Consider the following 16,167-nt stretch of genomic DNA (forward strand, 5'->3'; position numbering starts at 1 on the left):
AACGATTCTCAAAACAAGACTGAAATCGTTGTCCAAACGTCCCCGGTTTTGTGTCTCACCTCTTCCTGCCAAACCCCAACCGCTGCCACCATTAACACTATAACACGTGAAATTGTAGTGTTATCCCAAAATGATTTGTCACACCCGAAATCAGTCAATAATCCAACCACAACCCCACGTATTCTGAAGCACTATATGGAAGTGACTGGTAGGCAGCAGAGCAATGAGTGTAGGGGTCGGAGAGTAGAGCCGGAGAGGGGAGTCTGTTTTACCTTTTGAAAAAGTCGGTTGTAAAGTCTGCGAGCGCTGGACGTTGAGACTGTGGGAGACGCACACATGCATGCACACACAACCTCACCAATTGATGGATAGATATATTTTTTTTATTTATGTGAAGTCAAGTCCAACATGTTTTTTACTGTTCCAAAGGCTGGTGATTTAATAAACCAAGAAATGTTTTCTTATGTGCCAAATATGTTAAATAAAACATCCACAATTCACTGAAAAGTAGAGATTATTTATTTTATTTGTGTTGTAAAGAACCCTCAACCGTGTTATTGTCAACATATTGTATTAAAGAAAACCAAGAACAACAAGCAGGGCAATGTAAGGATTTTAGAGCAGTCGCTTTGCTTCTGTTTACCATACGTTTCCTGGTGGACTGCTCTGATCACATCCTGCAGAGGATCTCCATCCATCACTGACAGGTAGCCCTCCACGACAGGAGCGTTTTGCATATCCCACAGTTTATCGTCCCTTTCCCTTTTACTGTAAGGATTTAAACCTCCATGCTAATTCACGGAGACACATTTATTTCTTGTTTGAATGTGCTGGCGTCTGTGAACCACTTCTTCTCTACTTCTTTCTTGCCCAGCTCCCAGAGTTTGTATAATATCTGAGTCCCACTTTTGGCTGTGATCAATAGGTATTCCTTGTTGTCTGGGTATTTGTTGACATTGTACCTTCCATAAACCAAAGACTGGCACAGCCGACCGAGCACCATCAGGAAGAGGCAGTCCCTCTCGTCACTGTTGAGCAGCATGACGCTCTCCCAGCCTGCTAACAGTGCGCCACCTGCGTCCAAGGGACTGGGGTTCTCCAGCATCGTGTACATGATCATTATTGCCAGATCATACACGTGGCATCCGCTCATGAGCATTGAAAAGTCCAGGATGCCTGACACCTCATGGTGCCCATTGGTTAGTGGTGTGACAATGATGTTCTGGTCACTCAGGTCCCCGTGTATTATCCCTGTGTAAAGACAGGACACTTAGAACTTTAAAATGAAGTGTGGCCATTCATTTCTCAAGGTTGCTAGAAAGAGATTAGTAGCAGCCTCACACAAAGGGCCTGTCTCTATCGTAAAACTATAAAGATGGATGACATGACATCCTCCCATAAGGGAAGCCTGATCATCTTGATCACCCCCTGGTGGCTGGCTGTAGAAAAGGTAAAAATGCCCCTCCTCTATATTACAGGATGGGACATGGACCAAACTAGAAAGTTAAAGTCCACATGAAAAAAAAATCTCAAAGACTGTTTCTTAAAAAAAGTGGCAGGACCTCAATAGCGTAGCTCAACTCTACAATCACCACTGCTTAATTAACACAACTGAAATTTTAGCTTCATTTTTTAGTACAATAGAGGAAGTGAAGACACGTCATCCATCTTTATATAGGCTCCAGTTTATGGGATCTATTGCAATAGTAAAGACATTTTGCTTGTTAGTTTTTTTTGCTAAATCAGTCCAACTAAAATAAAGAAATGAATAATAAAATTTACTCACTAATATAACTGAATCAACAATAGATCATTTTCTGCGAAACCCTTCTTTCTGTAATATCTGCACGTTGCAGCTGCAGTATGGTTGAGTTTAGGGTAAGATTGTTAAATTATTGTTTAAAACCTCCGATTAATCCTGCAAAAAAATGTGTTTGTCCATTTGGGATGTGATGTATTTTTACTGTAAACATTTTTATTAAAGCTACGTTTGTATTGTGGTTATGGTTGAAGTAAAACAAATGTTAACTAAAGTCATTCAATGTAGGGCTGTCCAATAGGATGATATACTGTATTTCATTGAGAATAACAATTGAATATCAACACACAACAATAGAATATGTTTCATCATTTGGATAACGCTTTGCAATCTTCAACATGGAATGGAAACATGTAGGAAATTTGCATCAAGTCAATATATTCTGGTTAAAAATTGACCTATATCGAGGAATGAGACTTTTTCCATATTGCTCATCCCCATTTCAATAAAAACTGAATTTCTCGGTACTCTGGCCTGGATTAGCATTCACACTGTTTGTACAAAAAAGTAATTTAATAAAATAAGAAAAATCACTAACAGGGTTTCACAGCAAAGAAAAACATTACAGCACATAATCAATGTTGACTTGTTACCTTTATGGAAATTGCTGATTTTGGGCTGCACATGTGATTGAAACTGTTGGATGACTGCTCGGATCACATCCTGCAGGGGGTCTCCATCCATCACTGACAGGTAGCCCTCCAGAAGAGGAACGTTTTGCATATGCCACGGTTCATCGTCCCTTTGTAACATATCCAGGTTTGGGGATGAAAGCTGCAAAACATTTGTATTTGTTTTTCAACTGTTTAACTGTTTTGGCAACATTGGGGCAGAACTCTACACGTTGAAATTTGCATATACAATAGACATAATGAGCCCTGAAAACAGGTTTGGCTACATGTTAGCAAACAGTGGATTAATAATTCATTTACATACAATTTGCATAAGTTGGGGGTTTTGTTTCTAAAACCCAAATGTTCACTCTCTTTAGATTATTTTAGTTCTTTGTCTTCTAACAGCATGTTAACGAACAATAGCACTGGGTCTTTACCACATTAATACTCCACTGTGTTCACCGGCTCAATGCAAACTTTGAACGTCTGCATTTTGGTGCAGAGAAGGTGGTGTACAGCGGGTATCTAGGTTTAATAGTGTGCTTTAAAACCATAAACAATGAGCTGAAAGATGCTCAAACTCTGTAGAGCTGAGAATGCCACATCTGGAAATGAGGCTACTATCCACTACTTCCTTTTAGTTCCAAAGTGCATCACTGCTGCTATGTTTTAACTGGCATACTGATCAGGAGTTTCCCAGCCCCTCAAATAGAGCTCAGAAAAGCTGCTGGGCCCGTTTTAGTTTGAAAACTCGGGGGCTGGCAAAATAGACATTTGAAAACTTTTCAACATTGCTGTTACTTGTTCGTAGAATTTTATTTACCAAAGCAACCAACTACAGAATAGACAATCTGTTTCCTGTCTACACAGACACACAAATGTCCACGTTGTACTAAAACAAAAACGTCTTAGTATGGATGTAGCCCAATTCACGATGGGTTAATCACCACTGAGCCATTAGCCGTATGTCATAGAAATGTCATTATGTGCAGCTGTAATTCTAAGTGGTATTTTTATTGAGCATTGTGAAAGAAAAGTCTTGCAGAGAAGAACCCACTGAGAAGCATCACCAGACTTTGAAGTTCCCACCAGCTGGAGCTTTTTTATTTTTGAGGTTTTACAGTCCACTACTCTGCTTTGGTTCAGTCTCACCACTATAATAGCTTCGGTTTCAGTCACAGCATGCAGTTGTTGTTTTTTTCCTCTTTTGTGAAAATCCCTTAAATCCCACTGTTTAACCCCGGCAAACTAATGACAGACAGAGTTCAAATGTGGAGGAGAAAGTCCTCCTGCATCAGCCATCAAAGGGATCTGAGGTTAACATGTACCTGAAGCAACGTCTTATTCAGGGCTGCACCCAACTTGCCCAGATTATACAGGTCGTGCTTCGTGACTGGAGACTTTGCGACGGTCTCTCCAGGGAGGTAGGTCAGCAACCTGACGCAGTAGGTTTGAGCACCTTGTCCGCAGTCTAAGACGATAGGGCGGATAGAAAAACCCAGTCAGTTCAGTACCAGGACATCGCTATCAAGGTTCAGTGTTTTGCTCCAAGAAAAGTGCAATTAAGTATTAAGATAAGATAAGGAAAATACAAAATAAATACATAAAAAAGACTATACAGGCAACTATATGAAAAAGAATATGCACTATTTAAACAAAATATATTATATATATCATATAAAATACTATTGCACATTTATACCGATTTCTTATATATATATAAACATACATCTTTATATAGTTATACACAAACATAGATTATTTTGTAAACCATACATATATACTTATAACAGTCTATATATACATATATTGATGCATCTATTTCAATATCTCTTTATACTAATATAAAAATACAGTTTACAACATCCTTGTGCAGTTATCCTGTGCCACTGCACTTGACCTAATTACATTATTCTACAAAACATATTTCCCCAGTGAAAGGTGTATATTATGTATATTATTCCATGGATTTTTATTAGATCTTTTATTTTTACTACTTGTCTACCTCATTCTGACTATCTGCTGCTAAGTGACTTTCCTCGGCCAGAACACTATAACAGTATTGCACATATATCAAAGCATTGCATAGCATTGCAAATCAGAAACGCACACATGTGATATGACCACCACAAAAGAGTCAGTCATATAAGGTTGTGTGCTAGATTCATTTAATGCAAATGTGTTTCCTCCCCCTGTCTGCCCCTGTTTCTGGTCTAATGGGGTTTCTCTATGCCTACAAGTCAAGCAACAACACAGGTGTAGGGGTTTCAGTGGACAGAGGATAACTTTTAAATAAAATGTACACCTTTGCTTTGAATATATAAAGTAAAATGTGTCAGCAGGCACGTGAGAATCTATGTCAAGAGATATTACGACACGGCAGAAGGTAGATGGACCGGCTTTCCGATTTCTCAATCACTATCAAGCACTTGCTCCAGCATACCTGCAGTTTATAGTGCCCCTAGGCTATCATCAATTTGAGGGTCCAGCTTTCTGGTGGAGTGGCAGACCAGTCTCAGCAAGTTTCATTTGTCTGATAATTACCAGATGACAAAATCTGATTCAAACCACATTTTTGTCATGATGAGAATATTTAGCAGTTTGAGCCCCTAATAAAAGGATTTCTTTTTCTAGGGGAGTTCTAGACTCAATTGCGACTTTTGGATGTTTTACCCATAACATAAAAATTATCTAGTTTTCTTTGTTATCCAAGTCCAACAAATGTTATTGTCTCAAAGTGAAACTTTATGTAACAGATATGTGCCTCAGCCCTCGTTTCATTTAAAATATTTGGGTGGTATTTTGGCAGTTGGCACAGTAAGATAAGATTGATAACTACGTGAAACTATGGTGGTCAGGGATTAGTTATGAGTTATGTTTTCATTTGAGTGAAATGTAATGCTGGAGAGATGTTTGGCTGTTACCTATTTCCTCCATACTCATCAGCTGCCCTGTGGTGGTGGACACCACCGTCTGCGCAGGAAATCCATGCTGGTGTAGGAAGGACATGGCGAGAGTCTGCAACTCCAGCAGGGCCGTCTCCTCACTCTCTTTTGAGTTCATGATCTTCAGGACATACTTGGAGCCCTCCTTATCCTCCACGAGGTAGTTCTGGTCCATGTAACTAGGCAGGGTGGTGATCTCCCTCACAGTCACTCCATAAAGCTGCTGCGTCACTTCGGTTGCTTGCTGGGGGGTGAGCGTCGGCCTCGGATCGGCAGCTGTGGGATTTGTGCACAAAACAGTAACAACACAACACGATTTAACACAAATAGTGAGAGAGTACGCGGAGTCTTGCCAGACTGTAAAGCTGAAGTTCACATCAAAGCGCATTGTTCAGTTCGTCAGTCACACAGGATTCATAGACATGAAGAATGGGTTGAATGAGACGTTGCAGAGTCAGAGGTTAGAAGAAAAAGGAATGGATGTTGAGGAATTTTTGACCATCCTCACACATTACTGTACTCTATGCCACTATATAGTATGTATATTGTATATTACACATCATATCTGTACAGGATAATAGTGCCTGTCTAATTCCACAGATACTATGGTATTTCACCAGTGGCAACACGTAAGGACACAACGTGATTTAGGAATGCATACTTTAGGCTTAACTATCCAGTAGGCTGCGAACACCTACATGTAACATGGAGAGTGACAGCAATTCTAGCCATTCATGGATGTGCTGTTGGAATGGGTGACGCAAGTAGAGGAAGATATACTGGGAGGGTGTGGAAGACATTGTCAGACTTGGGGGTGACAATTGCTCATGTTACTGTGTTATAATTTTTATATTGTTCCACCTTCTGGTCTCCTTGATGCATCAAGTCTACATTCAAATCTTCTGCATAAGACATCAGCTGCTGCCTGAGTTCTCCTTTCACCAGCTTCCAGGAAACTACCATAACAGATGTAACACCCAACTAGGTAAGTTAAAAACAACAACATCTTATCGAATCTGCCTCCATACTGGTTTTGAAGGCTTGAGTGACAATAATTCACTGAGCTTTAAGTCCTTCTGCAATAAATTCCATGTTGCAGGTGCAGAATAAGCAAAAGCATTTTCCCCAATTTCTGTGTAAACAATTGGAAAAGAGAAAAACGAACGCACAGAGGAATTCCCAATGCATTTTTGCATAACGCAGACACACAGATAACGAGGGAGCAGGCCCATGCAGAATCGCCCTATATAAAAAGTTGAGCAGGCCATCCTACCCGAGAGTAGAACTCACAGTGATTAGTCACAGCTTTACAATATGTAATGAATAGTACAAAGCGTATGATCCACACTGTTTCTAATTGGTAATATTCATACATATAAACACATATTTAACACGTTTGAGGTCTAAATGTTGTGTGGGGCTGCTGTTCCAACGTCTCTGCAGCTGTGTGCAGCACTTTCAGAGCACAGCAAACATTGGCATTCTCGGCAAGACTCAGCAGCAACACTGCTTAAGATTATTGAAGATAAAAAATAAGCACTTACCCATCATCTTCTGCCTAAAGATGTGAGGCGTTGCGAGACTGTAGCAGTACTCTATCAGAGATCGAAGTTTCCAGATAAGCCAGTAAAGACCAGACGGCCCCACCCAGAAGCAAATGTTTTCTGATTGGTTGTTTTGGGGGTTGAAACATGTAATTATCTTTAAGGCTTTTAGGGACGGGGGTACTTTTGTATCAACAATCCCATTAGTCTACTGAACACACTCATCTCTCTAATGCCATGGCTGCTGCTCTCTGGTGAGGTGTCTTATAACAGATGGTCATGATGATGATGATGATGATGATGATGATGATGATGATGATGATGCAACTATCAGCTGGTTCTCCAGGTTTAGGTCGGTCAGCCTTGAGCAGTCTTTGCAGTAGTCTCTCAGAAGTAGGTTTTCCAAAACAGAGATGCAAACTTCCGCACGCCTCAGATTCCTCAGGATCGTGCACTTAGAGCTCGAGCAGCGGGATGTTGTAAGTGTCTAACTTTGAGCAGCTGCTATGCAATCCGGGGATTTCATGCTGTCAGAAAGTTCCCTATAATCATCTCAACCGATACGTTCACTTGCGTTTGTTGGCTTTTCATGCTTAGGAACATTTTGCACAAGCACCAGCATATCCAGGGCTCACAACGTTTTTTTTCTTGCAGGAAAATACACAGTGTTTACACACAATGCACAATTTGTCAAGAGCAATTTGTCTTCTACATTTTTTGGGGGGCATGGTAATAACAATACCAATATCCACACAATGAGTAAATCTGTTCAGTTTGCGTCTATGTCAGTTTTGTGCATCAGATGGTCAAAAAAATGCACAGAATATTCTGAAATTAAATCAAACATTATAAAAAAGACATATCATGCTTACAGATATCATGCTTACAGTTATGCTACTATGTTACCCCCAGCGTCATTATAGGCAGCATGTCTCTTGCATGTCTCTCGACTGTTTCCTGCCAGAACATGTGGCACTTGAAGAGAGAAATGTTGTTGGGTAACAAATTGGCCTCCGGGTAAATAATGTGGGGGTGAGACAGAACCTGTGCACCAAAGTGGCCTGTGGCTGCTTGAACTGCTCACACACAGCACAGGGACAATGTCAACTGTGACCTGATAAGATACATTTGAATAAAAATCGTTCTGCATCTGCTTTCGAAGTGAAGGCAATGCCGCCTCAATGGGATGTAGGAGGGTCTGAGAACCACCAGAGGGCAGTGTTACATCTAATTTTTAAATAGATAAACTTCAGTATAAAGTAAAAACACTTGATCAAACCAGTTTTAAAGCACAGTCTTTAAGAAAAGAATGCACGAGTAAACAGTGGATAGGAATCCTATTAAATATAAATCCGGAATTTCAGAAGCTCCTCGATGAAGCCATCCTACAGATGATATGCCCTAAAATATCAAGATCTTAAAAGTGAGAAAGTTGTATTACTTGTTTTAATTGGACACATTCTACTTGAAAATAAATCTGACATGTCTGTGTATCTAAACGATCTGTTCTGAACATGTGAGAACACGTTCAGTTTCTCTGTTTTATACTTTCCAAAAATGTATTGGCATCGCGCAGCTTTGAGGGATTTTTGTATTTGTTAAGAGATTTGCTGGATTGCTCAAAGTATTGTTGTTTGAGCACACACAGCCATCGTAGTGGTTTGGATTGGCGTGATTGGAGTGTGATGTTGTCGTTGGAATATGTTGGATTAGAGCAGTTTGTGCAACCACAGATGACATCTTTGTCGTATTAGTGCGTTGGAACACGATCAAAAAAGTTCCCAAACCTAAAAGTGAAATCTGTGATCCTAATGTAAGCAGTTGCGAAATGTTAACTCCACACTAACTAGTTACTGTCAAATATCACTGACACACCCTCAGCTGCAGAACAGGTTTTAATGGCGGATTCAGATTTCACATATTTGCCTTCCTAGGCTGGGTTGTTGAGACATAGCTGCCATCATTGTTCCTTGTTTTTGTCATCAGATTGTAGGTTTCAGTGAATTGCACCCTCTAATGACCATAGTGGAGACATGTCAACTACCCATTTTATTATTTTATGTCAGCTACAGCCCTCAACATGGTTAATGACCCCCGCCATGGAGGTTATTAAGTTTTTTCAGGAAGATTCAAGAATTCTTTTCATGTTCTTAAACAATGTTTTATGACAAAGAAATAATTAAGGTTATCAGATCACTTCCATTCTTACTTTTATATTGCTTCTATAAGAACTATATAATATTGTGTAGGATTGGAAACAGGAAATACGCTGTTGCTGCGATTTTTACCTGAAACCATTCTACAGAGAAGGAGGAGCACGACTGCGACCGCTACTGCCAGGTAATGTTAACTAAGTCCAGTTTATTAATGCTATATTGTGCTGTGTCACATGTTTAACCGAGAAACATTGTGTTTATTACAACACAATATAGGATTAATTCTAACCTTAAGTGGATAAACTGGACTTGGTTAACATTACCTGGCAGTAGTGGTCGCAGTCGCTGTTCCTCCTTCTCTGTAGAATGGTTTCAGGTAAAAATCGCAGCAACAGCGTATTTCCTGTTTAGCAGACAAGCCACGCCCGTAGGAACGTCCTGCTTCTGCATGCAGAAGGACTTCCTTAGTTAAACAGAAGGCACGAATTATTAAATTGAGAGCACAGATTATTAAACCCAAGGCACGGATTAGTTAAACCGAGGGAACTGATTTTTTTTTTTTTCTTCACCTGATACCAGGGGGGCTCCGTAGGCTCTGAAGTTCAAAGGTCAACTCATTTGTTTTACAAGTGTAGTAATTGCAAACAGGTTTTATGATGTAGGGCTAAATATTGTACAAATTAATTTACTGGTCTATAGATAAAGATAAGAACATGAGGGTCAGAACTGTTCTCAGTGCAGGACTTCAGTTATTTATGAATGAGACGGTTATAGACGATTACATATAAAACTGATGATACATCAGTGACATAATGTTACATAATGTCGTAACATAATACTTACACGATGATGTATTATGCTTTACTGTCCTTTTGTTGTACCATTACACCTCTAAAGCACTTTGGTCAACCAAGTGGTTTTAAATGTGCTATATAAATAAAATTGACATTGACATACATTACTGACAGAGACACAGGTTGTGCTCATTTACTTTTCGAACAGATTTAATGTTTTGTAGTTAACTGGCTTGATGTGATGATTCACATGACACTGACCTACTATATGAACAATTAACACATTAACAAAATAAGCCACAACTCAAATACAACATTATTCTTTGTTCATTTGCTGGATCATTCACATGACAAAGTACCTTGTTCTGCAGAATTTTTTTGCTATAAATCGTCACTTTCTTAAAATGAAAAGTTGTTGTAGTTTATGAAAAGGATTAATAGCTTAAATATACTTTTGCAGCAGTAAATATAAATGTTATAATAGAACCAACAAGAGCCATATTGACCTGATTTATGGGTACACACAATCTGTAGTTTGACATCACGGAGAAGAGGCTAATGGCATTTCAAATAGAACTGTTTACACAGTGAGATTTCAAACAGTAAGTCTAGGAGCACTTCACTTTGAATGCAGGTGGTATACTTTATTTAATATTTGCAGAAGCGAAGAGTTGATTCAAGTGCGAAAACAACTAAAAATAAATCTGTCCATATAATGATATTAGTTTTACTCACAATGTTCTTGGATTGTGAAGAAAAACATTCAGTGCACATCGTCCAAAAATCTCAACAATAGTGATTCTACAAAAAGGAGTTTCCATCAAAATTCACATCCAATCAACCATCTCACTTCAAACATGTTTACACTTCATTTACACTTCAATTATTCATCATGACTCTTTTTTATAATTTAAACAACCATTGATAGAATCACTTCAGAATATCTGTACGGCAGTATCCACACTACTTCATATATATACACAGATCGGAATCAAAGATTGAAATTTACAATCTCAAGCTTTTCAGTTTGCAGTTCAGTTCGTGGTGAGAAACAGGTAAAGTTATAACATTTAATTATAACTAAACATATTAAAAACTGTAAGAAATGCTCTTGTTTATAGAGATCATTGGAATAGTGTAAAAGCTCCAGAGCATTAAATTTGTCTTTGGTAAACCAGATTCAAATCTGTTCTGAAGGCACAAAGTTTGTTGCAGAGGAGTCGTGTCTGTTGACTGTTTGATTCCTTCAACATAATGGATGCTCAATGTACTGACTGATTTTAGTGGTTAAAGGGACATATGAATACTGTACATGGCATCCATGTATCCCATCAGTACACTTCCAGAATCCAGAAGTTTCTGTTACTAATTAAAGGCATAAGATGTGGCCTGAACATTCTCCTCATCAAACACAGATCACATTAACTGGCCCAGATTTGGAGAATCAGACCCTGTTTCTTTCTGGATGTGGACAGGAACTTTTACTACCACAGAATATTCTAAACGGCCTTACTTACTTATAAACATACAATGACAATTTCCCACCTACATCATCTCTGGCTGAGTCCCAGGTAATAAAAACATTCCAATGTCCATTTAAGCAACCGGTTACCATACAGAGGAATATTCTGTTACACAAGCACATACATAGAAATGTATAAACCCAAGCACATAGAAATGTATAAACCCAAGTACATAGAAGTGTATAAACCCTGAAGACCTTGGGAACTTACTGAACATGTTTCTTTAAGGTCGAGTGTGTAAGATTTAGGTGAAAGGGATCTATTGGCATAAGTTTAGCATAAAATAATCCTAGTGATGTTTTCACTAGTGTGTTTCATCTAAATTGTATGAATTGTTGTTGTATTTACCCTAGAATGGGCCTTTTGTATATAAATACTTTATATCTACATCTGGAGCGGGTCCTCTCGACAGAGGCCTCCTTGTTTTTAAGGTCCACTACAGGTCCTCCACAGGTTCTCTTTCATGTTTGGAAGGGGAGGGTGAGCTGAGAGATATTTAGCTGCAAAATGCAACTTCGCCACTAGATGTCACTACATTCTACACACTGTACCTTTAAATCCAACCTCTGGTCAGATACCGTGACTGATTCTCTATGGTTTGGTGTGAGTTGCTTCTGCAGTTATATCCTATACGTCCCTATTCAGTACTTTCCCCTAAATGCTTTAGTACTCGCACTCTATTGGTTCGGTTGCTGGCTACTTTTACAGTATATAATCCATTGTTTTCTTTTTATCGTGAGATTTGTCAGCGTTTCATTTGATTTCTCCGAAAATAATTCATGGATCTTGATATTTATGTGTGTGTGCAATGTGGTGCAGATCCATATAAATATCCAGATCGAGTGAATTCCATTGTGGTTTCATGATGAGTTGGCGGTGAATGCACTCGACTGAATATTATTCTAGCTTGGTTTATGTTGAAAACAAATCGGTTCTATATTCAAGTTGTCTCACTTATTCTAATCTATTGTTTTAACTTTTGCTTTTAGAATTCATTCACTTGCGCAAAAGCTTCAGTGGAATCAACTTATTGTGCTTAGAAATTTGTGAATGGCTTCCTTCACACATTCCTTACTTTTTGTCAGCAAACTGAGCAGCACTTTGGAACCAGGCCTTCTCTGCCTGCTTCTTCCCGAGCTCCCAGAGTTCACGGAGAATTCCGACGCCCTTCCTGGATGTAATCATCAAATACTCTTCATTTTCTGGTTGCAAGGTCACGGAGTAATGAGCTAACAGCAAAGACTGGCAGAAGCGGCACATCACCAGCACATAGAGACACTCTTTCTCCGCTTCATTGAGGGGGAGGACACTTTCCCAGCCTGCAAGGACAGGTCCACCCACCTCAATTGGGTTAGGGTGCTCTATCATCATGTACATGATAGCGATGGCTAACTCATGGATGTAGTAGCCGCTGTTCAAGTCCCCAAAGTCAATGATACCAGAAATCCTGTAGCAGTCAGTCTCATCAGGCTGCATGAGCACATTGAGGTCATTGAAGTCGCCGTGGTTAATGCCTTAGAAAAGAGAAATAAAAAAAGGATTTGTTAGGTGAATTGAAATACATTATTGACTATTGTATTCAGTGACATACAGGGATCAAAACTCACACTTGCGGAAATCAGGGTATTTTCCAACCACAGAGGTCTTGTACTGTTGAATGATAGACTTTATAACCTCCTGAAGAGGGTCTCCATCCAACACATAGAGGAATCGTTCCAGGAGAGGGACATTTGACAGACTCCAATTGAACCCCTCCCTCTGCAGCACACTGAGGTGAGGGTGTGTCATCTGGGGGGGAAAACATCATAAGTAAGGCTGAGAATTAGAAGGAAGAAACGAAAAATGTACACGACAAGAAAAAGTTGAGAGCTTTATCGTTTCGTGGTTGATGAGTAGTGAAGACACTAAGACGATGGCATTGGGGAAAGTGAAGTGGCATAATGATGTGGTTGGTAGGTTCATCACGTGTGAACTATTCACAAAACAATGATTGGGTTTTGTCTTGCAGCATTATTACATCTACATAACATTGGACATTTTAAAATCAAAGTGAATAACATACCTCTTTCAGGATTTTGTCCATTCTGGCTGCTGTGCTGCCGATTTCATACAATAACTGTGGCGTTAAATGAAGCTTGGAAACTGTGGTTCCAGGCAGATAAGTCAACAGCCGCACCATGAACTTCTGACAGCCGTGGCCAAAGTCTGCCGAAGTTAAAAACAAACGCATTAGATTAGTATTACAATCATTTCCCTCCCTCTCGTACAGTAATACATGTGTGCTGCAGCCTTGCTCAGAGGAACATCTATCATTCCTGTAGTGTAAATAATAGAGTGAACGGTATTTGCTCGCCTTGAGGAAGGAAATGTCAGTGTACCTTCTCCGGTGGTTGAGTAGCCCATCACTTATCTTTGTGCTCTCTGAACCAGCAACTACCGTCTAACATAGTAAGCATGTCCACACATGCCCATAGAAATATACACTGATGATGGATAATATAATATATATATATATATATATATATATATAAAGTATCCCATAGATCTGTTCCCATTACTGAGGAACCTTGTAGAGCCTTCTAGACCTTCAGAGAAATCAGCACATATCTATACTTTGAATTATATATTTAATCTCTTCATGTTATAATTATTCTCACATAATTCTAATTTCATAATTGCCATCCTGTAATCCTCATTGTAGCCTCATTTTTACGTTTGCTCAAGGGATAAGCTAAGTTAAGATAAGAAAGGATACAATAATCGTCCATTAGTTGTCTTTGGGGAAATTTGCCGTGTTTCAGCAACAAAGGGGACAGTGGAAATAGAAACATCCCTCAAAGTACCAAAGTTAGCATCCTGCACAGAATCTGCACAGAAGTCTTTGGTTTTACTTTTAATTATTCTTGTGGCTACATATGATGTATTGTGAGGTGGACGATAGAATGAATTAAATGTATAAATGAAATGAAAATACTGACTGAGACTGTTGTGAGAAACTGTGCTGGAGAAGATGATTTAACTACCTACAGAACAAGGACGTAATTTTTAAAGTAAACATATGACAACTATCTCTAACATATCTCTAACGTGCTAGATGACATTATTCCTCAGGGCAGAGCAGCGTGACTGAACTCGTACCCATTTCTTCCAGACTCATGAGCTTTCCCGAAGCGGTGGGCAGGGCTGTTTGGGCAGGAAGCCCGTTCTGGTGCAGGAAGGACATGGCGTACGTCTGCACCTCAATCAGGTTGGGGTCCTTGCTGTCCTCCGAGTTCATTATCTTCAAGACGTACTCGCCACCCTCTGCCGTGGCCACATAGAAGTTTTGGTCCTCGTAGCTGGGCAGAGGGCGAACCTCTGATGGTGTCAGGCTGAAAACCCTCTGCACCAGCTCAGACGCCTGAGGCTCACTAAGGCTGGGCTTGGAATGTTCCAACATTGTGCTGAATGAAAAAATGCCACGAGAAAAACAATGATTAATTATTTTTTTTTGCAATAATTAGCAACACAGTAATCTATAGCATGTAATAAATTATAATAATTTAAACAAATTACTGTCTGGCATGTCACCAATGAAGTTTTTTGTTTCATTGTGCAATTATTGTTTTTTGTTGCATTTAACTATTATTGCTGTTGTTGAGTGATTGTAACAAGGACTGTATGTTAATTGTTCCATCTGTGAATTCCCTCTCCTATTAAACTGTTTAGATAAACTGTGTACTAATGAGCAACAGTTTTAATACTCCATTACTTTTAAGTCATTTATCACAGAGAAATTACTAATATATATAAAAAATTATACAAATCTGCGACTTGTATCATTAAAAACTGAATTATTTGTTGTTGTTTACACCAAATCCTTTGTCTTTCGCTTTGTGTTTGTTGTTGTCCTCGTGTCCTAACAGTAAATAAAAGATGACATCTTGAACTCCAGAAACGTGTAAAAGCAACTTTTTAAAGTTTATTCTGGATATTAAATCTGAAAACTAAACTCGGTTGCGTCATCTTCATCCTGAAAAGGTTCCGAGCTCCTTTCAGAAGTAACTACTCCAACACTTTCTCCACTCTTGCACTTTTGATTGTGCTCGGTGTTTTCCTGCTGGATCTGCACGAGGTGACTCGGTTCAAATTGCAGCGGGTCCCTCTTGGAGCATTAGTGTGACTCGCAGTAATAACACAGGGGGTTAAAGCAGGGGAAAGATCAGGAACTACACACAGTGCATGTGCATGCATGTGACAGCCGGTGCATTGTCTGTACATGTATGAAACATGCTACGGTGAGCAGCGTATCTTTCTGCATGAAAAAACGTGCGCTGGCTTCGTGAATCCACAGACTAACGCATGTTTCGTTATAAGCGGACTCGTGTTTTGTTCTGTACTCACCTGCGGATACACAAAAACTCCAGAGGGCAGGTCACAGGAAACGTTACGTCGCTTGACTACCGGACAACTTGCCGCCGCACTATTTATATCCGGTGAGTCATTTCAAAATAAAACCAAATCCTTTCCACTTCCTGTCCACGGGCCTGAGGTCGCTCTCAATGTATTGGAGGGAATGAGGGAAATGTAACTAAGTGAATGAAAATGAAACTAGAAGGACCCAACAGTCTGCTAATGAAACCACATTTGAATTCACCTATTCATCCAGATGTTTATTTGGATCTGCACAAAATCCTAAATATCGGTCCGTTAACATGCCTGATCTTTTTTCCACCAACATCCATGAATTATTCGATTAGAGATCAATGAAAATATTTTTTAAAAAGAAAGAG

At 39.4% G+C, this 16,167-nt stretch overlaps 2 protein-coding genes across 3 annotated transcripts; both read right to left on the bottom strand.

Annotated features, from left to right (window-relative positions):
- Positions 1–407: 407 nt before the first annotated feature.
- LOC118120671 (hydroxylysine kinase) lies at positions 408–9,238 on the bottom strand. 2 transcript variants are annotated; one of them, XM_035175824.2, is made up of 5 exons: positions 6,923–9,238; positions 5,358–5,654; positions 3,762–3,904; positions 2,413–2,593; positions 408–1,251 (listed from the first exon to the last, which is right to left on the bottom strand). In XM_035175824.2, the coding sequence occupies exons 1-5, from the start codon at positions 6,927–6,929 to the stop codon at positions 797–799; spliced, it is 1,083 nt and encodes a 360-aa protein (XP_035031715.1). In that variant the 5' UTR covers positions 6,930–9,238; the 3' UTR covers positions 408–796. The 2 variants fall into 2 exon arrangements, with proteins under 2 accessions (XP_035031715.1, XP_035031714.1); XM_035175823.2 differs by lacking the exon at positions 6,923–9,238 and having other exon boundaries at positions 5,358–5,866.
- Positions 9,239–10,495: 1,257 nt separating this feature from the next.
- Positions 10,496–15,870, bottom strand: LOC118121119 (hydroxylysine kinase). Its single transcript, XM_035176782.2, has 5 exons — positions 15,779–15,870; positions 14,534–14,838; positions 13,458–13,600; positions 13,003–13,183; positions 10,496–12,909 (listed from the first exon to the last, which is right to left on the bottom strand). The coding sequence occupies exons 2-5, from the start codon at positions 14,832–14,834 to the stop codon at positions 12,467–12,469; spliced, it is 1,068 nt and encodes a 355-aa protein (XP_035032673.1). The 5' UTR covers positions 14,835–14,838; positions 15,779–15,870; the 3' UTR covers positions 10,496–12,466.
- Positions 15,871–16,167: the final 297 nt, after the last annotated feature.

Source organism: Hippoglossus stenolepis, chromosome 14 (assembly GCF_022539355.2).
Source record: "Hippoglossus stenolepis isolate QCI-W04-F060 chromosome 14, HSTE1.2, whole genome shotgun sequence".
Classification (NCBI taxonomy): Eukaryota; Metazoa; Chordata; class Actinopteri; order Pleuronectiformes; family Pleuronectidae; genus Hippoglossus; species Hippoglossus stenolepis.